General features: G+C 42.7%; 1 protein-coding gene across 1 annotated transcript in view; it reads left to right on the top strand.

Moving 5' to 3' along the window:
- Positions 1–25,688, top strand: part of LOC126469882 (E3 ubiquitin-protein ligase HERC2) — an 846,528-nt gene that overhangs the window by 759,786 nt on the left and 61,054 nt on the right. Inside the window, exons 77-79 of the mRNA XM_050097213.1 lie at positions 3,672–3,879; positions 23,089–23,283; positions 23,533–23,667. Of these exons, the coding sequence (XP_049953170.1) occupies positions 3,672–3,879; positions 23,089–23,283; positions 23,533–23,667 (538 nt within the window). The remainder of the gene's footprint in view (positions 1–3,671; positions 3,880–23,088; positions 23,284–23,532; positions 23,668–25,688) is intronic.

Here is a 25,688-nt window from a genome sequence, read left to right as displayed (position 1 = left end):
CTCTAACATCGCTTGTGTTGCCCCACCGTATTTTGCTGATCTTGGAAGTTGATGTGTGGGTGGTCGAGTGCTGGTAGACACAGGAGTGATGGTCAGCCTCATTGCTGCTTGTGCAATGCTTACCTGCAGTTGGATTGGATGTGGTTTCTTGAACTTTCCTGGTCCTCAGTATCCCATTTGGGCTCTATCTGTTTAATTGCGTACCTTTTTTAACCTCATCAGTGCAGGAATTTACCAACATTATTTAGAGCAATTGATTCAGGTCATTCCATGTTGTGTCAATCATCTTGGTGTTATCTGGGTCACATGCCCTACTCGAAAGCAGCATTTATGAAACCTTCAGTCAGTTTTTTCCAATACCACCTACAGAATGACCTTTGTTGTAAGCTAAAGAAATGCATTTTTTCTGTCTGAAGGTGCGTTATTTGCAGAGCTTAGCAAAGATGGTCTTGTGCCGACAGATGACCACATGAGGGCCATTGTCAGCCTACCGGTGGCCAAGAACCAGGAGGATTTTTGGATAAGTTTTCGTATCATGCTCAGTTCGTTCCCCAGGCTATGCACATATGACAGCCTCTTTACTGGATTTACCTGAAGGTTATTAAGTTTGTCTGGTCTGCGGACTCTTAATGAGCTTTTCACTCCCTGAAGCATCATATGTGCTCTGCTCCCTGTCTGACTTTCTGTACACTGGTTAAACTTTTAACCCTGGCCAGGACACATACCTGTATGACATTGGTGCCTTCCTGTCCCATCAGAACCAGGTGGCACCAAACAGCCCATCACTTACGCATCAAAGATGCTTTCTGCTGCACAGTATAATTATTTACAGGTGTAAAAAGAGGTGCTAGCTGTTATTTTCGGGATAAAATGTTCAGTGTCTTCCTGTATGGGACTAGGTCCCTTCTCATCACCAAACACAAGCCATTGGTTTCCTTATTTGGCCCTTGTTGCAAGCTGACAGAGAGGACTGCCCACCAGCTGCGGCAGTGAGCCCTCTCTCTCAGTAACTATTGTTCTGACATTCGTTACTACTCCATTGCCCAGCATGCCAATGCTGATGCACTATCATGGCTATGGTTGGGACCTGATACGGAAGTCAATCAGCAGAAGGATCTCGTGTTCACTTTCAATGAGGGGTTGTAGCAAACCCTGTCAGATTTTCTCTCGTGAGAGGGACAGGTTGTGATTGTTGGTGGTCAGTACATTGTCCAATTTCCTGTATGTAGCCAAGCTGTCCTCCACATTCTCAACTGCCATGGTTCACATGTGACTGGTTATTTTTGCCATTGAGGGATTCCCCAGGACCCTAGTGTCCATCAGCAGTTGGCAGTTTGCATCACAGGAGTTTGAGAACTTTCATGTTTGCAATGGTACCCAGCACCTTACTCTCTCTCTGTTTAACCCATCAGCTAACACAGAAGTGGAGCACTTCATGCACACATTTAAGACCTGAATGAAGAAACCCATGTTTGCCACCACCCATGATGATGTGTTGTTGAGGTTTCTGGTTACATACCAGGCGAAGCCTGTCAGTGGTTGCAGTTCAGTGGAATATTTACATTGGTACTAGCTCCAGGTCTCCTAGATTTATTGCACACTTGAGTCACATGCCGTAGACCATCGTGAACTGCTGTGTTCTCCTCCCAGGACTACTATTTCTGCACACTGTTTTGGCTGGCAGCAGGGCTGGCTACCGGGTACCATGGTGAGCCACAAAGGTTGGTGGTTGTTTGTGTTGGATGTTGGTAGGGAGCAGCTGAAATGCCGTGCAAATCAGCCATGCCCCCAGCCTGTTGGGACATCACCACCAAGGTCTGCTGGTCTGCTAGGCAGCAGATTGAGATGTTATTCTGAGGCAGGGCTCCCAGTTGGAGCAGCATGCTTCCCTGTTGCTGCTGCTTTGCTGTCCTCCCATTGCATGCAGCAGCAGCCCGCAGTGAAGCCCACACCTATGCTTGAGGATGTGGAGCCCATGGATTTTAATCCTCCTCCTCCTCTTCCTCTTCCTCTTCCTCTTCCTCTTCCTCCTGCTCTCCCCCCCCCCCCCCCTCTCCCACCTCACTGATAGAGGTGGCATCATTTCCACCAGTGGACTGCCCATTACCCCATCCTCCATATCCTTCTACCCTTCCAGTGGATCCATCTGCATTGGCATTCCCTCCTTTGGTGGTGTGTCCATTGTCAGGTTTTCTAGGGGCCTCTCTGACCATGCGCCAGAGGTTGCGGCTGAAGCCCAGTCATTTTTAGCCCTACATAGCCTTTTCAGGTGGACGGATTTAGTATCCCTGTCAGCAGACATCACAATGGAGGTGGATGAGCTGGCATGGGTAGCACAGTTGGATAGTGCAGAGATCTGCAATGGAGGATGCATGTGACACATGGTATGGGCAGACCCACTAGCGCAGGTGTTTACGTGCGGACAGCAGTAGGCCGGGCAGACCAGCGCTTACTTGTAGTTTGACCAACACGGACCTCACCTAGCATATCATGCGTGTGTTGTGCTGAGTGCTTAGCCATTAGCCATCTGCACCAGCCACATGCTGAGTTCTTCCTGTGCTTATCTTATGTGGGTCCAGACTCTCTTCTTACTGTAGATTGACTCACACAGTTCATTCATTTCCCTCTCATGGGGTTCTGTTCCCCGGCTATTGTCAAACCACTGTCGACATGCCAAGTATCCACACCTGTCATGTAGTGAAGCAGCATTGTCATGCATGTGCAGATACTAAACTCAGTCTCTACTTATAATGTCACTTCCTAATTTAATCTGTTCTGCATTTCTAATAACACTGCCCCAATAGCTGGAAGTCCATACCAGAATCTCTGTGTTGATATATTCATTTGGGTGACTAATACCAAGACAGTGTTCTGCAATAGCAGATTTCCTCACCTTTTAAAAATGTGTGTCATGCTTATACTCTATACAAGATTTATATGGTCCTGATGGTCTGATAAATGTACAAAATGCCACAACTGTCTTTGGTACAGCAAGTGTTTACAAAAAATTTTGATCATTTGTCCAATAACATAAAATGTACGGCAGATAACAAAGTAAGTTTTAAATCTAACCTAAATTCATTTCTCCTGGAAAACTACTTCTATTCCGTGGACAGATTTCTATTTAAATGTTGTTAGCATGTTAAAAACCCACTATGTTGTTTTTAAGTGTAGTTGCCTGAGTAGGACTAAAAAATAATGTGAACACTAATCATGTGTACATAACCTGTAAACCAACTCACATCTTTTTGCCAGAGAAATCACTCAAATGATTTATGGAGTATCTAACTAACTTCAGCATATCCCATGCAATTGTGGTCTGCCATACATTGGTTGGCTTGTCAGAAAATAAGTGAACTGCACCTATGGTATGGGCTGCTGTTACAGAATGAATATTTTCCCTGTTGTTTCCAAATGTTTGTATAAAACATGACATCATATTAAAAATTATGCTATTTCTTGTCCTTTAATATCTTGTTAGAGCAATATTCCATACTATATGTTGAATTAGCCATATTATTAATAATTTAGTGAAATGTTGTGGAATTTTAAGAAGTAGTGTCAACCTTTGTTTTTAGACAGAAGCATAATCATGATGCTTTATTCACACTGAAACTTAAAAAAAAAATTAAAAAGAAAGTAAACTGTATGACACTATACATTAATTTCAGGTTGTGCAAGCAACAATGGTTCGAGACCGACAACATGGTCCTGTTATTGAACTGAATCGTATACAAGTAAAGAGATCACGGAGTAAAGGTGGACTTGCAGGAACTGATGGAATAAAATCTGTATTTGGCCAGATGGTAACAAAGATGTCACTGTTGACACAAGAAGCATTGTTCTTACCACACCGAGTGTGGAAAGTTAAATTTGTTGGTAATTTTATTTACATTTAAATATTTCTCATAATTAGTCTGTGTGTACTCAAAATAATATTTACCATAGTAGTATGATCCCAATTTCCCACAAATTGTTTCCTACTGTAACAAGTCTCCTCATTTATTTTTTGGTCAATGTTGTGTTTTTGGTGTTTATGCTGTCTCTTCCCCCCCTCCCTCACCACCTCCCCACACTACCAATTACCCATATCACTCTTCCACCCGTCGTCTTATGTGTATCATCAGTTAAATTTGAGGTCACAGTACGGTAATTAGTAGTTTGTTTTTTGACGTGAAAGCTTAGCCTAATCCATTTCTATAGTTGTGTTCTATGTGGGTTCTCGTGTTTTATCCACTGTGTCTCCAAGAGAGGTTCTACGACAAAGCTAATTGCTCGAGAAGAATAGACATGATACAGGAATGAATATCATAAGCTCCCCAGACAAAATATTACTCACCCCCTTAAAAGAGCACACTGGTCACTTTTGAGTGCTGTAAGTGGTTAGAACTGGTACTGGGTCATCACATGGCCCTCCACTGGTGTCGTTAGTCGTGACGGTGAAGTGGTGTGTACATGATAATCAGTTGTATGCAATCTGCATATGGAGATGTGAAAGAACAGTGGGAAGGTGCTATGATATTTGGACATGCCTTTCACCATACCATGAATGTATTTGTGTAATTTACTGGTGTAGCAATGAGAACACTCCATTGTGTGTGGATAGATCAATCATTGCCCATGGAAGGCAATGGTCCGAGTTCTGGCATACAGTTTCAGTTCCCTGTAAGTTTCAAAAAGCTACACACTCCTTTATAGAGTAAAATATTCATTCTGTCTCACATATCTACAAGGAATTGAGTATCTCTCTCAACCATGAGAACTGAGAATGAGTTTCACGCCTTGTCAATTACAGTCGTTTTCAAACCAGACACGAACTGCTGTCATCAGTGAATTCAGGTCCATCTCAACCAGTTTCTGAGTGAACATTGTGAAGGAAAATATGAGCGACGGACATTTGTGATTTGTTAACATGCAGAAAGCAATTGCTTGCAGTGGCATATAAATCTGTGTCTCCAGTGGGCTAAAAAACACAGAAACTGGACAGTAGCTGAAAGGATGCCTGTAGTGTGGTCTGACCAATCATGATTTTGCTTCTTTTCAAATGATGTGTCAGTTTGATGCAGCTTTTAATCCTCAATGTTTGTGCAAGGTGTAGTTCAGGCTGTGATGTTTTAAGTTTTTTTTTAACCATAACTTCAGGTTACCATGAATGTTAAGTGGTTTAGTTATTTCAGTATTCTCAATGACCAAGTGTTCACCTTTGGTCTACATCTTCATGATAAATATGTTATAGACACACTGTCTTCCAAGATAGTAACAACCACATTCATAGATCTGTACACATACATTTTTGATTTAGCAAACATTCAGGCACCCAATCGCAACTCAACAAGCCCATTAAATCTTCTAACTTTAATCACTTAGATATGTCTAGGACTGTTCATCACAGCAGGTGAAACATAGCAATTGACATCCCCAATGAGTAGCTTCAGTTGGATATTACCCACAGAAGCTAGTGGATTATATTCCTCACTGAATCAAGGCTAGATGTGGTCTTACACAGTATTAACATGATGTTTGCTGGAGGTGACTAATATTTTTTGCTGTGTTTCTTTATAATAATATTTAATTCAGAAATGTGAAGTTGTATATACAGAATAGTAAAAATGGCAGCCAGTCTTTGAACAAGATCCTGAACTTGGGCTTTCCATGACAGTTTACTATGTATCTGAACACCTAGAAATTGAACTGTTCAGTTCCACTAATCATATGCCTATTCTGTAAAATTAAAACATCTAATTTTGTTGAAGTATGTATTAGAAAATGTAAAAACTGAGCCTTACTGTGCTTTAACGTTAGTTTATTTTCGAAGGCCATGAAATTGAGTCATGAACTGCACTATTTGAAACAGTCCCAGTGTTGCACACAACATCCTTTACTACCAAGCTAAAGTGCGCGTCATTTATGTTGGCGGCCGAGTTTAGGTTCGTTCTGCGCATCTGACATCAAAAAATACAGTCAGCCAATGAACAGAGAACGACGTTGCCAGATCTCAACTGCAGAGCAGAGCAGGGACCAGTGTCTTCAGTTTTAGAAACGTTCAGTCATAAATAAAGTAATAGAACAAAATAAATGTCTTGATAGCAGACCCCCCTGCGGGTTCGGGGGTTAGAATAGGCCCGCGGTATTCCTGCCTGTCGTAAGAGGCGACTAAAAGGAGTCTCAAACGTTTCGGCCTTATGTGATGGTCCCCTCTCGGGTTTGACCTCCATCTATCTAAATTATTCCGAAGAGCGAGCCAATTGGGGAAGGGCACCTTACATGGTGCACTGTATCCTTCGTGCAATTAGACCTATAGCCGTCTTTCTCGTCGTTGCAATGGTGTCCCGCTCGTTTTCGATCTCTTGGGCGATTACCACGCTGCACTCTGCAGTGTTTCTTTTAACTGTGACGACGACCTTGGCCATTTTTGCACCTAAGATCCAGCACGGTAGCCAGTCCGTTGTGGTGGGGTCGCCATGTACCCTCTTGGTTGTAGCCCCCTGACAACACAGGGATCGCTCTACTGATGCCTGCGCCGTTAACTCCCCACGTATGCCAAGGAGTAGATGCCCATCTCCTTGGGGCATCAGGACTCCCGGCAATGGCCGTCCTGCCAGGTGGCTATTGCTGCGGCTGGGTGGCGCCCGTGGGGAGGGCCCTTGGTCGGAGTAGGTGGCATCAGGGCGGATGACCCGCAATGAAGCGTGGTACATCATCTCTCGCTGGCGGCCAGCCGCCAGCAGTCTCTAAGCGTTCTCGGGCTCAATTTAATGCTGAAAAGTACAATCCGAAAACGTTCCCCTCTCTGGCCACGCCGTGGGAGGAACGTAAATCTCAGAATGGCAGTAGCACTTATTCGCCCCGATTCTTAGTTTGTACGAGAGCTGATGGGGAGTCTTTTCTCTCAACAAAGCCTCAGTTCTTCGTCGAGCATTTAGAGGACAAGTTTGGGGAGGTGGAGGGCTTGTCAAAAATGCGCTCTGGATCGGTCCTGATCCAAACGGCATCCTCTGCCCAGTCACGACGGTTACTTGCTTGTGATAAGTTGGGGGATGTTGCTGTTACGATCACACCGCATAAGAGTTTAAATATGGTCCAGGGAGTTATTTACCATAAGGACCTTCTTTTGCAGTCTGATGACGAGCTGCGCGCCAACTTAGAGCGCAGAGGTGTACATTTCGTCCGGCGCGTTCATCGGGGTCCGAAGGAAAATCAGATAGCTACCGGTGCCTTCATCTTGGCCTTCGAGGGTGATACGTTACCGGAAAAGGTCAAGGTGATGGTCTACCGATGTGACGTCAGGCCCTATATTCCTCCCGCGATGCGGTGCTTCAAGTGCTGGAAGTTTGGCCATATGTCTTCCCGCTGCACTTCCAGCCTCACATGTCGAGATTGCGGACGCCCGTCTCATCCCGATACTCCATGTGCCCCGCCTCCCATCTGTGTCAACTGCAGGGAGCACCATTCACCTTGCTCGCCCGACTGCAGAATCTTCCAGAAAGAACGCAAAATCATGGAATATAAGACCCTGGACCGACTGACTTATACTGAGGCCAAGCGGAAATACGACCGATTACATCCCGTGCGAATGACGTCATCCTACGCCGCCGCTACAACACCTGTGCTCGCCCCATCAGTTTCACGACTTCCAGCCAGCTCGATAACCAGTAAGACTCCTCCTGCCCCCTTGCCAGTGGGGGGCTCTACCCACCGGGTTGCTCCTGCGCCACCTACCTCAGGGGCAACACCATCCCCCCCATCAGGGACGTCCGTCCCTGCTTCTAAGCCGGAGAAGTGTCCAACTTCTTCGGCTTCTCACGCTCGCAAGGGGTCCCTCGGGTCCCTCCCTTCCCAGGTTTCCACCAGTGGGAAGGCTGACGACCGCCAGTGGCGTAAGTGCCCGCAATCAGCTGGTCGACGGGCTTCACGATCCTCCTCAGTCCCGGAGACTGAATCGGTGAAGCCCTCCCAGCCAGTTAAACCCAAGGAGCAGCGTGAGAAATCAAAGAAGAAGAGCTCTAAGCCCAAGGAACTCGTGGTGGCAGCCACCCCACCGCCACCTTACAGCTCTGCGTCTGAGGACGAGGTGGAGATCCTGGCGTCCGCTGAGGACCTAGAACTCGCCGGTCCCTCAGACGCCATGGATAACACTAGCACGGGTGCTCAATCGGAGGCAGCAGGTGACCCAGCGGCGTAATCTGCCTTCCCCGTCCCGTCACGCCTTTCTCAGCCATGGACAATACCATCCTCCAGTGGAACTGCAGCGGTTTCTTCCACCATTTAGCTGAGCTCCGCCAACTTCTCAGCCTTCGCCCTTTCTTCTGCATTGCTCTCCAGGAAACTTGGTTTCCAGCGATGCGAACCCCCGCCCTCCGTGGCTATCGGGGTTATTACAAGAACCGAGCAGCTTATGAAAGGGTGTCTGGTGGCGTCTGCATATATGTCCTTCACACTCTGCACAGCGAGTCTGTCCCTCTCCAGACGCCTTTAGAGGCTGTCGCTGTACGCGTGTGGACGCCACAGGCTGTTACCGTCTGCAGTCTTTACATTCCACCGGATGGTGATGTCTCGCAGCATGTCCTGGCTGCACTGGTCGCCCAATTGCCGCCACCTTTCTTGCTATTGGGCGACTTCAACGCTCATAACCCTCTGTGGGGTGGGTCAGTGGCAACAGGTCGAGGCGCCATCGTTGAGCATTTATTGTCGCAGCTCGATCTCTCGCTGTTAAATGATGGTGCCTTCACACACTTCAGTGTGGCGCATGGCACCTACTCCGCCATTGACCTTTCAATCTGTAGCCATAGCCTCTTACCGTCTGTCCAATGGAGTGTGCATGACGACCTGTGTGGTAGTGACCATTTTCCGATCTTTTTGTCACTACCACAGCGCCACTCTTTTGGGCGCCCTAGCAGATGGGCTATGAATAAGGCTGACTGGGACTTGTTCTCCTCCACTGCCGCTTTTGAGCCTCTCTCTACCGATGACATTGATGCGGTGGTTCAATCGGTCACCACCGGCATCGTTACTGCCGCCGAATCTGCCATTCCCCATTCCTGTGGGTCCCCTCGGCGGAAGGCTGTGCCTTGGTGGTCGCCTGAGATCGCTGAAGCGATTAAAGATCGCCTGCGGGCGCTCCAGCGTCACAAGCGACACCCCTCCCTCGACCACCTTATCGCCTTCAAACGGCTGCGTGCGCGGGCCCGCCTCCTTATCCGCCAAGGCAAGAAGGAGTGCTGGGAGTGGTATGTGTCCACCATTGGCCTCCATGTCACTCCCTCGCAGGTCTGGGCCAAGATTCGACGCGTCTACGGCTATCGGCCACCTGCCAGCGTCCCTGCGCTCTCACTGAATGGAGCAGTTTGTACTGACTCCGACGTCATTGCCAATCGCTTAGCAGAGCATTTTGCTATGAGTTCCGCTTCTGCGAATTACCCCCAGGCCTTCCGCTCCATTAAAGAGCGGATGGAACGTCGGAGCCTTTCGTTTCGCACCAACCACCCAGAATCTTACAATGCTCCATTTAGTGAGTGGGAATTTCGCAGTGCCCTCGCTGCTTGCCCTGATACCGCTCCTGGGCCAGATGGCATCCACTGTCAGATGCTGAAACACCTTTCAGTGGACTGCCAGCGGCGCCTTCTCGATCTTTACAACCGTCTTTGGGTCGAGGGGGAGTTTCCGTCGCAATGGCGGGAAGGCATTGTCATCCCCGTTTTGAAACCTGGAAAGAACCCTCTGGAGGTGGACAGCTACCATCCCATTAGCCTCACCAACGTTCTTTGCAAGTTGCTTGAACGGATGGTGAGCCGGCGCTTGCATTGGGTACTGGAGTCTCGGGGCCTTCTGGCTCCATCTCAGGGTGGGTTCCGTAAAGGCCGCTCCGCCGCCGACAATCTGGTGAGCCTGGAGTCGGCTATCCATACTGCCTTTTCCCGCCGTCAGCACCTGGTCGCTGTCTTTTTCGACATGCGGAAGGCGTACGATACGACGTGGCGTCATCACATTCTTTCTACGCTCCATGGATGGGGTCTTCGGGGTCCTCTGCCGATTTTTATCCGCAATTTTCTGTCGTGTCGTACCTTCCGCGTGCAAGTCGCGGCCTCGTATAGTTCCTCCCACGTCCAGGAGAACGGTGTGCCACAGGGCTCTGTTTTAAGTGTCTGTCTGTTTTTAATAGCCATTAACGGGCTTGCTGCGGCCGTGGGAAATTCTGTCTCCGCTTCCCTGTATGCTGACGACTTCTGCCTTTATTACAGCTCTACTGGCATTGCAGCTGTTGAACGTCAGCTGCAGGGCGCTATCCGTAAGGCGCAGTCTTGGGCTGTAGCGCATGGGTTTCAGTTTTCGGCAGCCAAGACCTGCGTTATGCATTTCTGCCGGTGCCGAACAGTCCATCCTGAGCCGCGGCTTTATCTTGCCGACGAACTCCTTGCTGTGGTGGAGACCCACAGGTTTTTGGGGGTGGTTTTCGATGCCCGGTTGACTTGGCTGCCTCATATCCGGCAGCTGAAACAGACGTGTTGGCGGCATCTAAACGCTCTGAGATGCTTGAGCAACACCCACTGGGGCGCCGACCGCTCTACACTGTTGCGGCTCTACCAGGCGTTAATCCAGTCCCGTCTGGATTATGGCAGCCTGGCTTATGGCTCAGCATCCCCATCTGCGTTACGGGTGCTGGACCCAATTCTCCACAGCGGGATACGCCTTGCCACTGGTGCTTTCCGCACCAGCCCTGTGGACAGCGTACTAGTGGAGGCAGGTGTACCTCCACTGCGGTTCCGACGCCAACGTTTGCTGGCCGCTTATGCTGCCCATGTTCTAAGCTCGCCCGGGCATCCAAACTATCGTCTCCTGTTCCCGCGGTCGGTCGTCCGTATGCCAGAACGTCGGCCCCGGTCTGGTTGTACAATAGCGGTCCGCGTCAAGGAGCTTCTCTCTGGGCTCCAGGGTTTCACTGTTCCACCTCCTTTCCGGGCTACTTTGCATACACCCCCATGGTGTGTTCGTCGCCCTAGCCTTCGGCTCGACTTGGCACAGGGCCCTAAGGACTCAGTCCCTCAAGAGGCCTTCCGCCGCCGCTTTTATTCCATCCTGGCCACGTATCAGGGCTCTGGTGTTGTTTACACTGACGGTTCGATGGTTGCTGGTCGTGTCGGATATGCACTCACTCTAGGGGACCTTTCTGAACAACGTTCCTTGCCGGATGGCTGCAGCGTTTACACTGCTGAACTGGTCGCCATCTTTCGTGCCCTAGAGTATATCCGCTCCTGCTCAGGTGAGTCCTTCGTTATCTGTAGCGATTCTCTGAGCGGTTTACGTGCTCTCGACCAGTGTTTCCCTCGTTCTCGTTTGGTGATGGCTATCCACGAGTCTCTGCATACTCTAGCCTGTTGCGGCCGCTCTGTGGTCTTTGTGTGGACCCCCGGTCATGTCGGTATCCCGGGTAACGAACATGTTGACCGCCTGGCGAAAGAGGCCACCAGTAAGCCATCTCTGGACGTTGGCCTCCCAGAGACTGATTTGCGGGCAGTCTTCCGCCGCAAAATCTTGGCGCTATGGGACGATGAATGGCGCGAACTGCCAATGCGCAATAAACTCCGTGCTGTCAAGGAGACGACGGCTGTGTGGCGGTCATCCCTGCGAGCCACTCGCAGGGACTCAGTAGTTCTTTGCCGGCTCCGCATTGGCCACTCCCGGCTGACACACAGTTATTTACTGCGCCGGGAGGACCCTCCTCTATGTCGCTGTGGGGCAGCTTTGACAGTGGCCCACATTTTGCTGGCCTGCCCCCTTTTAGCAGTGGTCAGGCAGACATTTGCGCTGCCTGCTACGCTCCCTGCCCTTTTAACAGACGACTCCACTATGGCTGACTTAGTTTTACGTTTTATTCAGGCAGGGGGATTTTATCATTTACTCTGAGTATTTCTGTTTTATTTTATTGTTTTGTGTTGACTCTGGCCTTTGGCCTATGATTTTCCACTGGTTTTTTAATGTGTTTCTAAGTGGTTGGCTTTTCCTTATTTATTTCTATGGTCGGCCAACCACCGTCACACTCTGTGTGGTTTTAGTTCGTTTTGTCTTGTCCTTGTCTCCGTTTCTCTTGTTCTGTATCGTCTGTGATCTCTTCTGTTCCTTGTTTTTATTCTCTGTGGGTGTTCTTTGTCTTTGGAAAAAGGGACCGATGACCGTTGCAGTCTGGTCCCTTTAATCCCTCCAAACCAACCAACCTTGATAGCAGACTTTGTTTTATAGAAAGTTTGGAAAAAGCATTCTTTATACCAATTGCTTCATTTTCTATTAATTAATTAAACCAAACAAGCAATAAGACTCCTAATTCAGGCGATAGCAAGGAAAGGTGTTTGTATCAATTTCACGAACCGCTTTTTCACAATAAAGAACAGCGGTAATTGTTTATTTCCTATTGTACTTCGACGAAGTGCGAGTAATTCATAGGCATACCAACAGTGTTTGTCAGAATTTTGCGTAACCTGTTACAGTCCTTATGGAGAGACATAGCAGGACGAGCTGTGCTAGCGTAACGGTTAGGGCGTTGGATTGGTAAGTGAAAGGTAAAGAGTTCAAACCTTGTGCGGTGCTAAATATTTTCTTTATTTAAAAACAATATCGAAGTGTCTTACTTCACGAATTTTATTCGTTTGAATGCAATTTTTTGAAATTTCTAGTGCTTTGTCTCTTCATTAACCCTTTCTCTGCTGCAGTCACGTGCTCCCCGCATTCCGCGCTGTGCGCGATTTTGTCATCACTGCACACATGGTGTTCCCACTGCTTTGGCACACTTATCACTCGATTTCACAAAAACTATTTGGCCCAAAAATTTGATTTTTACACATCTTCTTGTCTGATGATACCTTCCCCCCATAAATGACTTAATTTTGTTTTGATGTTCAACCCAGTTATTGTGCAGCATTAAATGTAGAAAACCATTGCACGAAATTTTGAAGAGTTTGCAGAGGTAAAAGTCCATAGCGTATACTTTCCGTATGGTCGATTTTAGTTGCCACAATGTTGAGAATGAACTGTGGACAAGGTACCTAAATTTCATATAAAATTTACCGTATAACAATATCTCATTTAATGTAAGTACCACATAGGTGTCGTATGTAATATTGAGAAATATTCCGTCTTTCGCGACTGTAATAAAAGTTTTATTTACACCGGGCGCGTTTGGCTTTATTTTAAAGCACTTTAATCAGTCAAAGGAAGTGGGGGGAAGGTATCAGTCGCAAAGATGTGTAAAAATCTAATTTTTGGGCCGAATAGTTTTTGTGGAATCGAATGATAAGTGTGTCAAAGCAGTCAGAAACACCTTGTGTCAGCACAGGCGAGCAGTGCAGTGACAAAATCGCACACAGTGTGGAATGCGGGGAGCACGTCTCTGTAGCAGCGAAAGGGTTAATGCGGCCGTGGTGGCTTTACTTCATAAACTGCGCGCTCCCCCCTAAACGTAAGCTTGCGAACTGTACTATACTATGGCGCCGCTTCTCTTGGCGCGTGCGTCGTGTGCAACTGGCAACACAGCAATCTCCCGCGTCTGGGCGGGCATGCGCGAGCCACCAAGATAAAAGAATTCAACTATAGTGTCATCATCAAACAGAAATATTTTAAAATCACCTGTAATACTAGATGGTACATCATTTATATAAATAAGGAACAGGAGTGGCCCAGGACTGATCCCTTGGGTACCCTCTCATTTGACCTTGCCCCACTCAGACTCCACATCGTAGCCATTGTCAATGCTGTGGGTAATGATCTTTTGCTGTCGGTTGTTAAAGTAAGAGGTGAACCAATTGTCAGCTACTCACCTTATTCCGTAATGGTCCATCTTCCGTAGCAATATTTTATGATCTACACAATCAGACACCTTAGTTAAATCGAGAAAGATGCCTAGCATTCGAAACCTTTTGTCTAATCTCTCCAGTACCTCACAGAGAAAAGAGAATATAGCATTTTCAGTTGTACAGTGCTAAACATGTGCAGCACAGTACTTTCATATTCTGCAAGGCATTCCATCATATCCACGAGAGTCCTTACTCTTCAGTGATTTAATTATTGACTCAATATCTTGGCATCACAGAGGAGTATTTCAGACATCAATCTCAGAAAGGCATTTTCCAAGAGAGTTACATGATTCCCTGTAGAAACTAAGCTTTTATTTAATTCACCACCAATGCTCAGAAAGTGATTGTTAAGTACTGTATGTATATCTGATTTATCAGTAACAAAAATATTCTGACTACAAACTGACTTTATATCGTCGACCTTGGGCTGATGACCAGTCATTTCCTTCACGACTGATGATATGGTTTTAATTTTGTCATGTGAATTAGCTATTGTATTTACGTACCACATACTCTTTGCCATACAAATAACATTTTTAAGCTCCTTACCATACTGTTTGTAATGGGCTACTGTAGCTCAATTGTGATTACTTCTAACATTTTGATATAATTCCCACTTTGTTCTACATGATACCCTTATCCCACTAGCCAGCCACCCAGGCTGCCTTTTACTGTACCTGTTTAGAACGTTCTAATGGAAAGCAACTTTCAAAGAGCATGAGAAATGTGTGAAGGAAAGCATTATATTTGTCATATATGTTATCGACACTATAAAGATCCTGCCACTCTTGTTCCTTGATGAGGTTTAAAAAACTCTCTATTGCCATTGGATTAGTATTCCTACATAGTTTGTAATTGTATGTGATATTCATTTGAGTACAAAAGTCTTTTAGTGTTAAAATTTGTGCATCATGGTCTGAAAGACCATTCACCCTTTTACTAACAGAATGCCCATCTAGTAATGAAGAATGAATAAAAATACTGTCTATGGCAGTGCTACAGTTACCCTGCACCCTAGTTGGGAAAAACACAGTCTCATCAGTTCATATGAATTTAGGAGATCTACAAACACCCTATTTCTTGCACAATCACATAGAAAATTAATACTGAAGTCATCACATATACCTAATTTCTGGTACTTCCTCCTTGAAATACAGCCAGCTGGTGTGTACCCTGGTAAAGGAAGTCTCTGAATTGTCAAATTATTTAAGTGGTGCTCTGATTTACCAATAATTTCAGAGTCAGCATGTATAAGCAGTTCACTTACTTTATCTCTAATACCTCTTATATTTTGATGAAATATGCTAATTCCTTCTCTACTTGGAAACATGATGTCCTCTGAAGGTGATTCCTTAGTTAGAGGGACTTCCTTTAAGCAGGCATACCTGTCAGCTGACTTCAATCTAAAAAAGGGTGAGCTCTAACACCAACTACTACTGGAATTTTTCCATGAGTGATTCCACCACCACCCACAACACTGTCACCTATAAGCTTTGGTAGCCTCCCCTTCCCATACCTATTGAGATGCAGACCATGCTTAGTGAAACCTGATCTGTTGATAGACTCAACTGGCACCACTTCAGTGTGACCCCATGTTAACACACCTAACAGCCGCATTAAGACGAGGCTGATAGTGACGCTGAAACAGTTGCACAAAATGCACAATAGTGCCTCCAGTTGAGTAGCTATCTTTACCAGGTCACCACCTACATCATATTCCTAGTCTGAGAAGAACTACACTACAACTGAGAAAGAGTACCTTGCAGTTGTTTAGGACATCAACAAGTTCTGGCTGTATTTATTTGGCAAACCATTTGCCGTTGTGATGGATCACCATTCTCTCTGCTGGCTGACTAGCCTGAAGGATCTGTCTGGTCGACTGGTGAGATGGGCTTTGAGACCTCAGGATTACATTGTCACAATATGATGCAAAAATGGGTGCAAATGTAAGGACGCTAACTGAAGAAATCATTTGGCAGAACACAACAGTGTGGACAGAATCTTGGTCATCACTGCATTAAATGACATTGTTACAGAACAGAGGGAAGATCAGCATAACTCAAAACCAAAGAATCATTGAAGAATGAGGAACCAACCAAAGGAGGATTCCAGTTAATAAGCAGAATATTGTACAAGATGAACTATTATCCAGTGGTGGGGAAACAGTTTCTCATCAGCCCAGCTTATTTGTGTCCAGTGATCCTGAAAAATGGCCACTAGCTGCAACATCTGGTCACTTGGGATTCTTTAAGACTCTAGACAGATTCAGACAGAGGAATTGCTAGCCAGTTTTCTACCAATCCATTAGTCATTATGTGAGCCACTATAAGGGATGCCAACAATGAAAGCACATGCCATCATTGTCTCCAAGGCATATTTTACCAATTCCAGCTGCAGCAGCAACATTCCACCAAACTGAAATTGACCTTGTGGGGAAGTTACCAAAATTGACAAATGGGACTCAGTGGATAATAGTCAGTCTGGACTGACTTCCTCACCCACCATGCTCTCATAAAAGCTGGGCCGACTGCCAAAGCTCCAGAAATTGCTAATTTCCTTGTAATATGTCATTTTGAAGCACAAAGCACCCCATGTGATGATCTCTGAATACAGAAAAGTCTTCCAGTCAAGACTAATACCAGAAATAATTTCACATTGCAAGATCACCTACAGGATGACAATTGTCTGCAATCCACAGATGAATATCCTCTTTGAATGATTTAATAAGACGTCGGCAGATATGCTCTCCATGTATACCGATGTCAAACAGAGAGATTGGGATACAATGCTGCCCATAGTGACCTGTACATGCAACACAGCAAAGCAAGACCAGGCTTCACACTGTTCCTTCTGCCGCAGTCACGAGGTTGAAATGACAATGGATACACTGTTTCTGTTTCAAGCTACACAGAATGACTATGTGAAACACATCTTCAGGGCAGAAAAAGCATGGCAGCTGGTTTACACAGGAATCCTGGACACCCAGGAGAAAGACCAAGAGCACTATAATGTCAAGCACTGGTCAGTGGGAGACTTAGTATGGATATTCCATCTGTGTGGAAAGTTGAACTAGTGGAAAAGTTACTAAAGTGCTACTTTGGGCTGTAATGTATCCTTTGTCACTTGTCAGATCTCGCATATGAAGTTCAGGATTATTACCATCCATCAAGAAGACATAAGTGCAGAGACATCATCTATGTCCTTCGTATGATGCCCTACTGCAGTCCAGAGGTACAAGCCAGCTGATCACCCACTCAGTGATCATGAAGCTTTGACGTATGGGGCTACCTGTGATGCTCATCATAGTGAGGACGATGTAACAACACAACAGGAAATTAGGATCTGCTAGTGCAGATGTGAAGGGACTAAAGTGTGCTTGATGCCCGATACAGTGATCCTCCCTTGTGATTTTTAAATGTGGTTGACCAGAACCTCGAGGATGAGTTCCCATACAGTACAACATTTGGCAACTGTCACATCTCAGTACCTCACAAATTTGTATAGTGGGCAATTTGACCAGCCAACCAAATCGAGACCCGCAATATGGTCTCTTTCAAACTCTGTCAGGTATTGATAATGCTGCCTTAAACAGATGACATGATGATAAAAAAAGCTGCAGGGAGTCTATTACTTGTTCTGAAATGGCACGTGCAGGTGTGAAGAAGTTACAGTGGGCTTGGTGCACAGTATGATGATCCTCCCATGTTCTTGTCAAACATGGTTGACCAGATGGTCACATACAAGTACACGGCAACTCTATGTCCTTCACAGTGATCACTCAACTTCTGATGCTGGTAATCTTAACCTCCCATACATCCCTATTAAAATTCTCTGTCTCTGCACAAGTTCTGAAAACTTTGAGAGGTGTAAGATATACAAAAGAAAAACTTTTTACTTATCTTCATTTTCTCTTGTTGTTGGCTGCAGTTCTCGTGTCTAGGGGTACATTCTTGAGGCTATAATTTTTATAACATTGAGGGGTTCCTATTGAACTGAATAATTGATGAAATTCTTTCTGTTGCTATGACTTTCCTTTATTTTATCCCATTCTTCTATATCACACTGACTTCACAATCCCCATTTTCATAAAACCATCAATTACATTATTAGTGACAAAATTGAAGAATACATGCGTTTCCATCAGAGGCGTGGCCACTACTACTAACATTCTGCAGTACTAACAATATTCCAAAGCATTTACAAAGCAAAAGAGTTTACAAACTTACTTGACAAAAGAAGAATCATCACCAAGTTATAACATTATTTTGTAAATGAATCCAGAAATAAATTTAATGATTATCATTAGATTGTGTAATTAATAATAGTAATTTAAGTATGCCAGATATTTTGTAATTTCAGATATTTCTAAAGGAAGAATAATTTTACCCATACATACAGAGTGTAACAAATTAATTTCTTTTTATACGTTTTAGCCTGAAATATAATACATCGTGTACAAAATCATATGAAATTCATTTATTTAAACAACTGAGATTATGTTCACCTATATAAGTTACTTGGTATCAACTATTTCTATAAAACAAGGTTATGTTAGAAAAGGGTGTCCCATTACCTGCTGTTCATGTCCTTTATATATCCTACCAGGCCTGGTAACAAAACTGAACATGAAGAACACTGATGCACTCTCAAATTGGTTTTACCTGCTGCAGAGAATTGCAGCTGCAAACATTTACTAACCCACTGATGCTGTGTACTTGTACAAAGTTATATTGACATCTGACCATGTTTCCTGCATGCTTCACTTTTTTTACCAGGCAGTTTATATTTTGTAATACTATCAATTTAATTTCATCTTTCTTATACAGTCACCAGTGGTTTATCAATTTTTCATTGTGTGGGGTACCACGTATGATAGTATATTTTATATTTGGCATTCATATTTCATGTTTCTTCACATTTTCTGTAATGGGCAAACAATGCTTCTTTCCTGACAGTCTTTCTCTTTAACAGATGGTTCATATTTGCACTTGTCTTGGTTCATATTCACACTTCTCTTTTATTGCCCCATTTAACATAAAGCATTGGTGTTCAAATAGGATTTCTCGTCATATCAACATCTGCTGTAATTTTAACCTGATTCACCCGGTCCTAGTGCTACACATTGTTGTTCCTGTGACTTGTTATAGATACCAACATGTGGTTCCCAGTGTGGTGGTGCAGAATCTTACTTAACTTTATACTTGGTTGAATGTTATGTAGCTGTCATGAAATATGTTCGGTCAAGAGTTCCAGCTAAACATTTTCAGTTATCGATGTCTTGTCGAAGAAAAAAGTAGCAATGGTGTAACTACACATGATCTCAGACCACACATTTATTTACCTTTGGACTATCTTGCTAAAGTTCCTAGCCACATCGAGGTTTTTCCAGTCCACAGATTCTCACATTGTGTGTGTGCAGTTTCCCTGAAAGATTAAAGGTTTGCGGCATCACTTATGCAAACTTGGGTGAAGAACATATCATCCATAGACATTTGTTCTCACATGTTATGTCCAAACTTTTTTTCCAGTAACCATTACACACACAGTACCTCCTCTTGAGAAGTAATCATTTCATATGTAATTCATTTCGCAGTATCTCATACCTCACAGAAATGTAATGTGATTAAAATTTTGATAGTCATTAAGTGCACAGTACAAATCTGAAGAAGATATTAGTTGCTTTTGTAATACATTTGTGAAACTGTTAAGAGAGTTTATGGACACCCTGTTGTTCATGAATGTACCTAGTAGCTTGCTACGTTTCTCCAAATTTTAGATTCGTATTTTAGGTGTATCACCTGTATACTCTCTAAAATCCAAGACATACCAGTATGACAATCACACAATACACACACTTTGTTCCCAAACTTTGTTTAAATACAATAAATTGCTTAAAAGATAAACATCCATTGATTAACATTAGGCTTTTGTCACTGCAGAAATTTCTGCACTCAAGAAATGCACTGCAGATTAGATTAGATTAGATTTAATTTCATTCCAATTGATCCATAGTGAGGAGGTCCTCCAGGATGTGAAACATGTCAGAAAAACAATAATACCTGGGAAATACTTACAACTGAAACAAATAAGCTTATGTACCTTCCACAGGTCCCAAGTGGAATGATTGTCATTTTTTTAAATGAACACTATATGAAAGAAACATTTTACAAACACTTTTGCACTGAATTTAAAAAAAAAAAAAAAAAAAAGGTTTCTACACACACACACACACACACACACACACACACACACACACAAAAAAAAAAAAAAAAAATCAGTTGGTTCTACTGAGAAATTCATTGATGGAGTAGGAGGAGTTGGCCACCAATAAATCCTTTAGGCTTCTCTTAAACAGAATTTCATTGGTTGTACAGCTTTTTATGGCTACTGGCAAGTTATTGAAAATGTGTGTTCCTGAATAATGCGCACCTTTTTGTACAAGAGTCAGTGACTTTAAATCCTTGTGAAGATTATTCTTATTTCTAGTATTGATTTCATGAATTGAGCTGTTGGTTTGAAAAAATGATATATTTTTAATGACAAATTTCATTAAGGAATAAGTATATTGAGAAGCAGTAGTTAGTATCCCTAGTTCCCTTAACAGGCTTCTGCAAGATGTTCTTGAGTTCAAACCACATATAACTCTTACTGCACGATTTTGTTCCTGGAGAACTTTAGCTTGGCTTGATGAATTACCCCAAAAAATAATCCCATATGATATTATGGAATGAAAGTAAGCATAGTATGCCATCTTCTTCATTTTTATATCCCCTATGTCTGACACAATTCGCATTGCAAATAGAGATTTGTTAAGATGCTTCAGCGGTTATGAGGTGTGCTCCTCCCAGTTGAATTTATTATTAAGCTGTAATCCCAAGAATTTAACACTGTCCACTTCTTCCATCTGGTTGTCATCGTATGTTAGGCATATACTCGTTGGATACCCCTTACAAGTTCTGAACTGCATGTAGTGTGTTTTTTCAAAGTTTAGTGACAAAGAATTAGCTAGGAACCAGTGATTAATGTCCACAAATAATTTATTAGCCGATCTCTCTAAAACTACACTTGATTAGCTATTTACTGCATTGTTTGTATCATCAGCAAACAAAACGAACTTGGCATCTGATAATGTTACTGATGAAAGGTCAGTGATATACACAAGAAAAGGTAAGGGTCCTAAAATGGCACCTTGTCGGACCACACATGTAATTAGTTCCCAGTTGGATGATGCCTGATAGCTTGATACATGTCTCTTTCCTAATAACACCCTTTGTTTCCTGCCAGAGATATAAGATTTGAACCATTTTGCAGCATCTCCTGTTACACCATAATATTCCAATTTACTTAAAAGGCTATTGTGACTTACACAGTCAAATGCATTTGACAGATTACAAAATATGCCAGTTGCTTGCAATTTTTTGTCTAATGAATTAAGCACATTTTCACTGTATGTGTAATTAGCCTTCTCAATATCAGAACCCTTTAGAAATCCGAACTGCGACTTTGACAGTATGTTATTTGAGATAAGGTGGTTATAGAGCCGATTGTACATTACTTTTTCTAAAATTTTGGAAAATGCTGGCAAAATTGAAATTGGATGGAAATTTGATGCTATTTATTTATCTCCCTTCTTAGACAGTGGCTTAACTTCAGCACCACTGATAAACGACTGGTTACACAGATAGCAGAATGTGTTTTAACTTTGTCAAGAGTACTTCTAATTTTGAATAAATTTTCTTCACTGGTACTCACACAGTAATCATATAAGTAAAACATTCTCAGAATTGACACAAAAGAATTTTGGGGTGTAATGTTGTTGAAAACTGAGTTGTTTGGTAGTAGATATCTGAACTAAAAATTGCTGATTTTCAGATTTTCCAACTGACCCATGTGAGGACAAATAGCAATAAAAGCAGTAAAGTTCCTCAGACCATATACCTTTTCACTTTGAAAGCTGTGAAGGCACTTATTCTGGCATATTAGCCATGGTGAATAGATAAAATATATTGTTTTAACTTACAGTAATTTTAATCAGGCCTTCTGTGAGAAATGTCATTAAATATTTCCAAATCCATGGATCATTCCATAAATGACACTTGTGTCAGATCTAAATCATTAACTTCATACTTGAAAATGGGTGAAAATAACCTTCTGGCTATAAAATTTGTCATTAGGATGTGCTCTTTTTGCAAGTGTTTCATCACGGCTTCTAGAATTCCCATGATTCTGAAGTATGAACTGAGTATGTGAAACATGATGATGTGCTTGCCTAAAATTATTGCTGTACGCTCCTATAGATGAGTAATAACTGTTACTGGTATCAAAGAATTCTTCTTCTATGTTGCTAATAGTATCTCCAAAATTTCTTCTTGCGTGCAACCTTGTTATAGTGTCATTTTATCTGCAAAAATTAAATGTAGTCAACCTGCTTAGATCAGAAAAGCAATTTGAATAATGCTCTGCTGGCAATCTTGATAAATAATTAGACACCCAGCAAAGGTAAAAACAGCGACAATAGTTCACAACAGTAAACACGACTGGACCCTCCAGTGAAGTAGCTCAAACTGCAGACGGCTGGTGGTGGTGTAAATGCATGCAGATACCTGAGTGACTGCATTTCTACATGTTTCATTAACAATCAGGGATCAGTAAGGCTGCACGAGTAAATACCATCATAGTACTGGAGGAAATGGACAGTGGTGCACTCAAAGGTATCCACAGTACCAGGGAATGCTGCACATGATGGGTTAACACATCCACAGTAGTCATAGGATTAAACAACTACTCCTGTTGCATGGCAGTTAATGCTGTGACATAATTTTGACTAGTGCGTAGTCATCATCAGGTTACGTGAAAAGTTGTACGTTTGAGAGTGTCTTCAGAATTAATGTTTTCCGTAGAGTAGTTGTTTCTGAGGTATAAAATGATGTACAGATGTGCTAGTAGATAATATTGAATATACTGCAGATTCATCACCAACCACTGGTACAGTGGTGCATCATTATGTACCTCAGGAACAACTATGCTACAGGGACACTAATTCCGATAGTGATTAGCCACTTGTTGATATGGTCATAGCAATAAATCATCATTCAATTGGTGTTTCTTTGTAAGTGCTATATGCTTCTATAGTTTTGATATTTACTTGTGTCATATAGTAATCATGGGCCAAATAATTTAAGGAAATTGCTAACATTTGATCATTCTGAGTATACCAAAATTTTGAAGTATCTTAAATGCTTTCCAGGGGAAAGTGTAGATGATTGTGGAGGAGGCTACAGTGAAAGCATTACTGAGATGTGTGAAGAACTTCAAAATGGGTGTCTTCCATTATTGATTGTTACACCCAATGGCCGAGATGATACAGGAACAAATCGTGACTGTTTTCTCTTGAACCCTACCTTGAAATCACCACTCCACATGAATATGTTCAGATTCCTGGGTATGTTGCTAACAAAATAAAGTAAATATGTCTGATATTTGAACAAAGAGTGACATAAAAATATTTTAATTTTTTGGTTCACCAATTTTTACACACATGATGTGATTTAAATCAAACAAAAAACTCAGGAATAATGCTAGTTAACTATAAGTTAAAATGTTTGTGGAATGTTAATTGTAACTACATAGAAGATCGTTTTAAGCAGCAATGAGAAATTGATGCTAATTATTATACACAAACTTTTTACAGGTATTCTAATGGGAATTGCTATCAGGACAGGTAGCCCCTTAAGCCTGAACCTTGCAGAAGCTGTATGGAAGCAGTTAGCTGGAATGACCTTAACACCAGCTGATCTTACAGAGGTGGATAGAGATTATGTCCCAGGTAAATGAAGAGTATATGAAGTTATTGCCATAAACTGTTACATGTTTATATGTTCAGTTTTGAGATGCCAGAGTCCTTGAAATACTCAATTATATTTTATGAAAATCTTGCTATGTTTATTAATAGTACCTTCAGTAATTATATTGCTGGAAATGATCATTTGCTTTTAAATATGTCTAAAGATCCAAGAGCACTTATGACCACCATACAACATACAAGACCTTGCAGTTCTTCACCTAATAGAGAGATGAGCTATCAGATGCCATTGTAGAAAGAAACATTGGGTGTGCAGAATGAAATTTTCACTCTGCAGCAGTGTGTGGACTGATACGAAACTTTGTGGCATATTAAAACTTTGTGCAAGACTGAGACTCCAAGTCAGGACCTTTGTCTTTCGTGAGCAAGCGCTCTATTGGCTGAGCTACCCAAGCACAACTCTCAACCTGTCCTCACAATTTTACTTCTGCCAGTTCCTCATTTCCTGTTTACCAAACTTCACAGAAGTTCTTTGAAACTTGCAGGACTAGCACTCCTGGAAGAACAGATATAGCATCTTTACTTAATTCATTTTTTAGTTGATTATTCAAGTATTAGTGTCATTTACATATAGCAAATTATACTCTACATTCATGGTTTTTAATGAGGATCGTAAGTTGGGCTTTACAAAAGGTTGGCTCAAATAATATCTACCTTTTGGAGATTGGCATTATACGGAGGGCAATCTAGGAAGTAACTACCGATTGTGCAGTCCTAATGTGCGGATTGGTATCAGAATTATATCCAAGTTTAAATGGACACCTTCCACTCATTACAGATGATGTGAAGAATACAATTGTGCAAGACAGATAGGAAACCCCAGGCAAGTTACACATTTCTTTGCCAAATATTTCTCTTTCTTTGCTTGACAAAATTCTGTCTGAACTTCTTGGCTATAGAAAAAGACAAAACACAGTAAATGGTTAGAGCATTGAAATTTTTTGATGTGATGTTGCCCAAATGAAAATGCCTTTCTCTACCAGATTATTACCGGTTTTCTAATATGTGTGTTTCACTCCAGAGACCAAGTGCCAATTACTCATGGTCAGAGTTGAACCCATGATTTTGGTCTGGGGCAGTGGGAATGACCTCACATAATTTTTGTATCACCATTCCATCTCCAGATTCTCTAGAGTAAACAAAGTTGTTTTCTGAATCTATTATAACAACAATTACAATCACAGGAAAATTATCGAAACTGCTAAGCCTGAAAGCTATGATGCAAGAATCTCTCTCTCTCTCTCTCTCTCTCTTTTAATAATAAACAGATGTAGTTCTGGGGGAGGGGTGTGCAGCCCCATAGACCATGGCACCATTCTTCACTAAAGAAACTATGGAATTCCAACAAATTCTAACTACTGAAAACTCATGATGTTGGTGTTCTGGTATCTTAAGGGTCTTCTCATGGTCAGTTTCATGCTAAAAGACATTACGATCAATTCAGATCGATATTATGACAGCCGAATAAAGCTATACCAAGAAATCCAAACTCATAGGAATGGTGTGCTTCCTTACAGTTGTACTTCTTCACAATAACTGTCATGAGGACAGGTATGCTGCTGCAACCAGAGACTTGTCAGATGAATTTTGATGATAAATGTTTGATCAAACACCCTACAGTTCTCACCTTGTTCTTAGTGATTTTCACCTTTTCATTGAACTCAAATAGTTTCTGGGTAGGAAACATTTTGTAATTTATGCTGAAATTAAGACTAAAACTGGCTTGATGGTTTGTAGACAACCAACTACAGAGCATGTGTTGACAGATATGACAAATGCTTGAGTAAATGATTGTGTAGAGATTTAAAGTTACATTCAGTTTCTGGAAGTGACATGATTTGTTTAATAAAGTGTGTTTCTTGAGTTTATTAAAGCCAAATGATGTTACTTTCTGGATTACTCTCATATAATATCTTAGCATTTGTGTGTCCTGATGACAAAAACACTGTCATTGTTGTATAGTGTAACAATGTACTTGAGTGACC

Source organism: Schistocerca serialis, chromosome 3, assembly GCF_023864345.2.
Source record: "Schistocerca serialis cubense isolate TAMUIC-IGC-003099 chromosome 3, iqSchSeri2.2, whole genome shotgun sequence".
NCBI lineage: Eukaryota > Metazoa > Arthropoda > Insecta > Orthoptera > Acrididae > Schistocerca > Schistocerca serialis.
The sequence above is the reverse complement of the archived record's forward strand: the minus strand, read 5'-3'. Positions and strand labels throughout refer to the sequence as shown.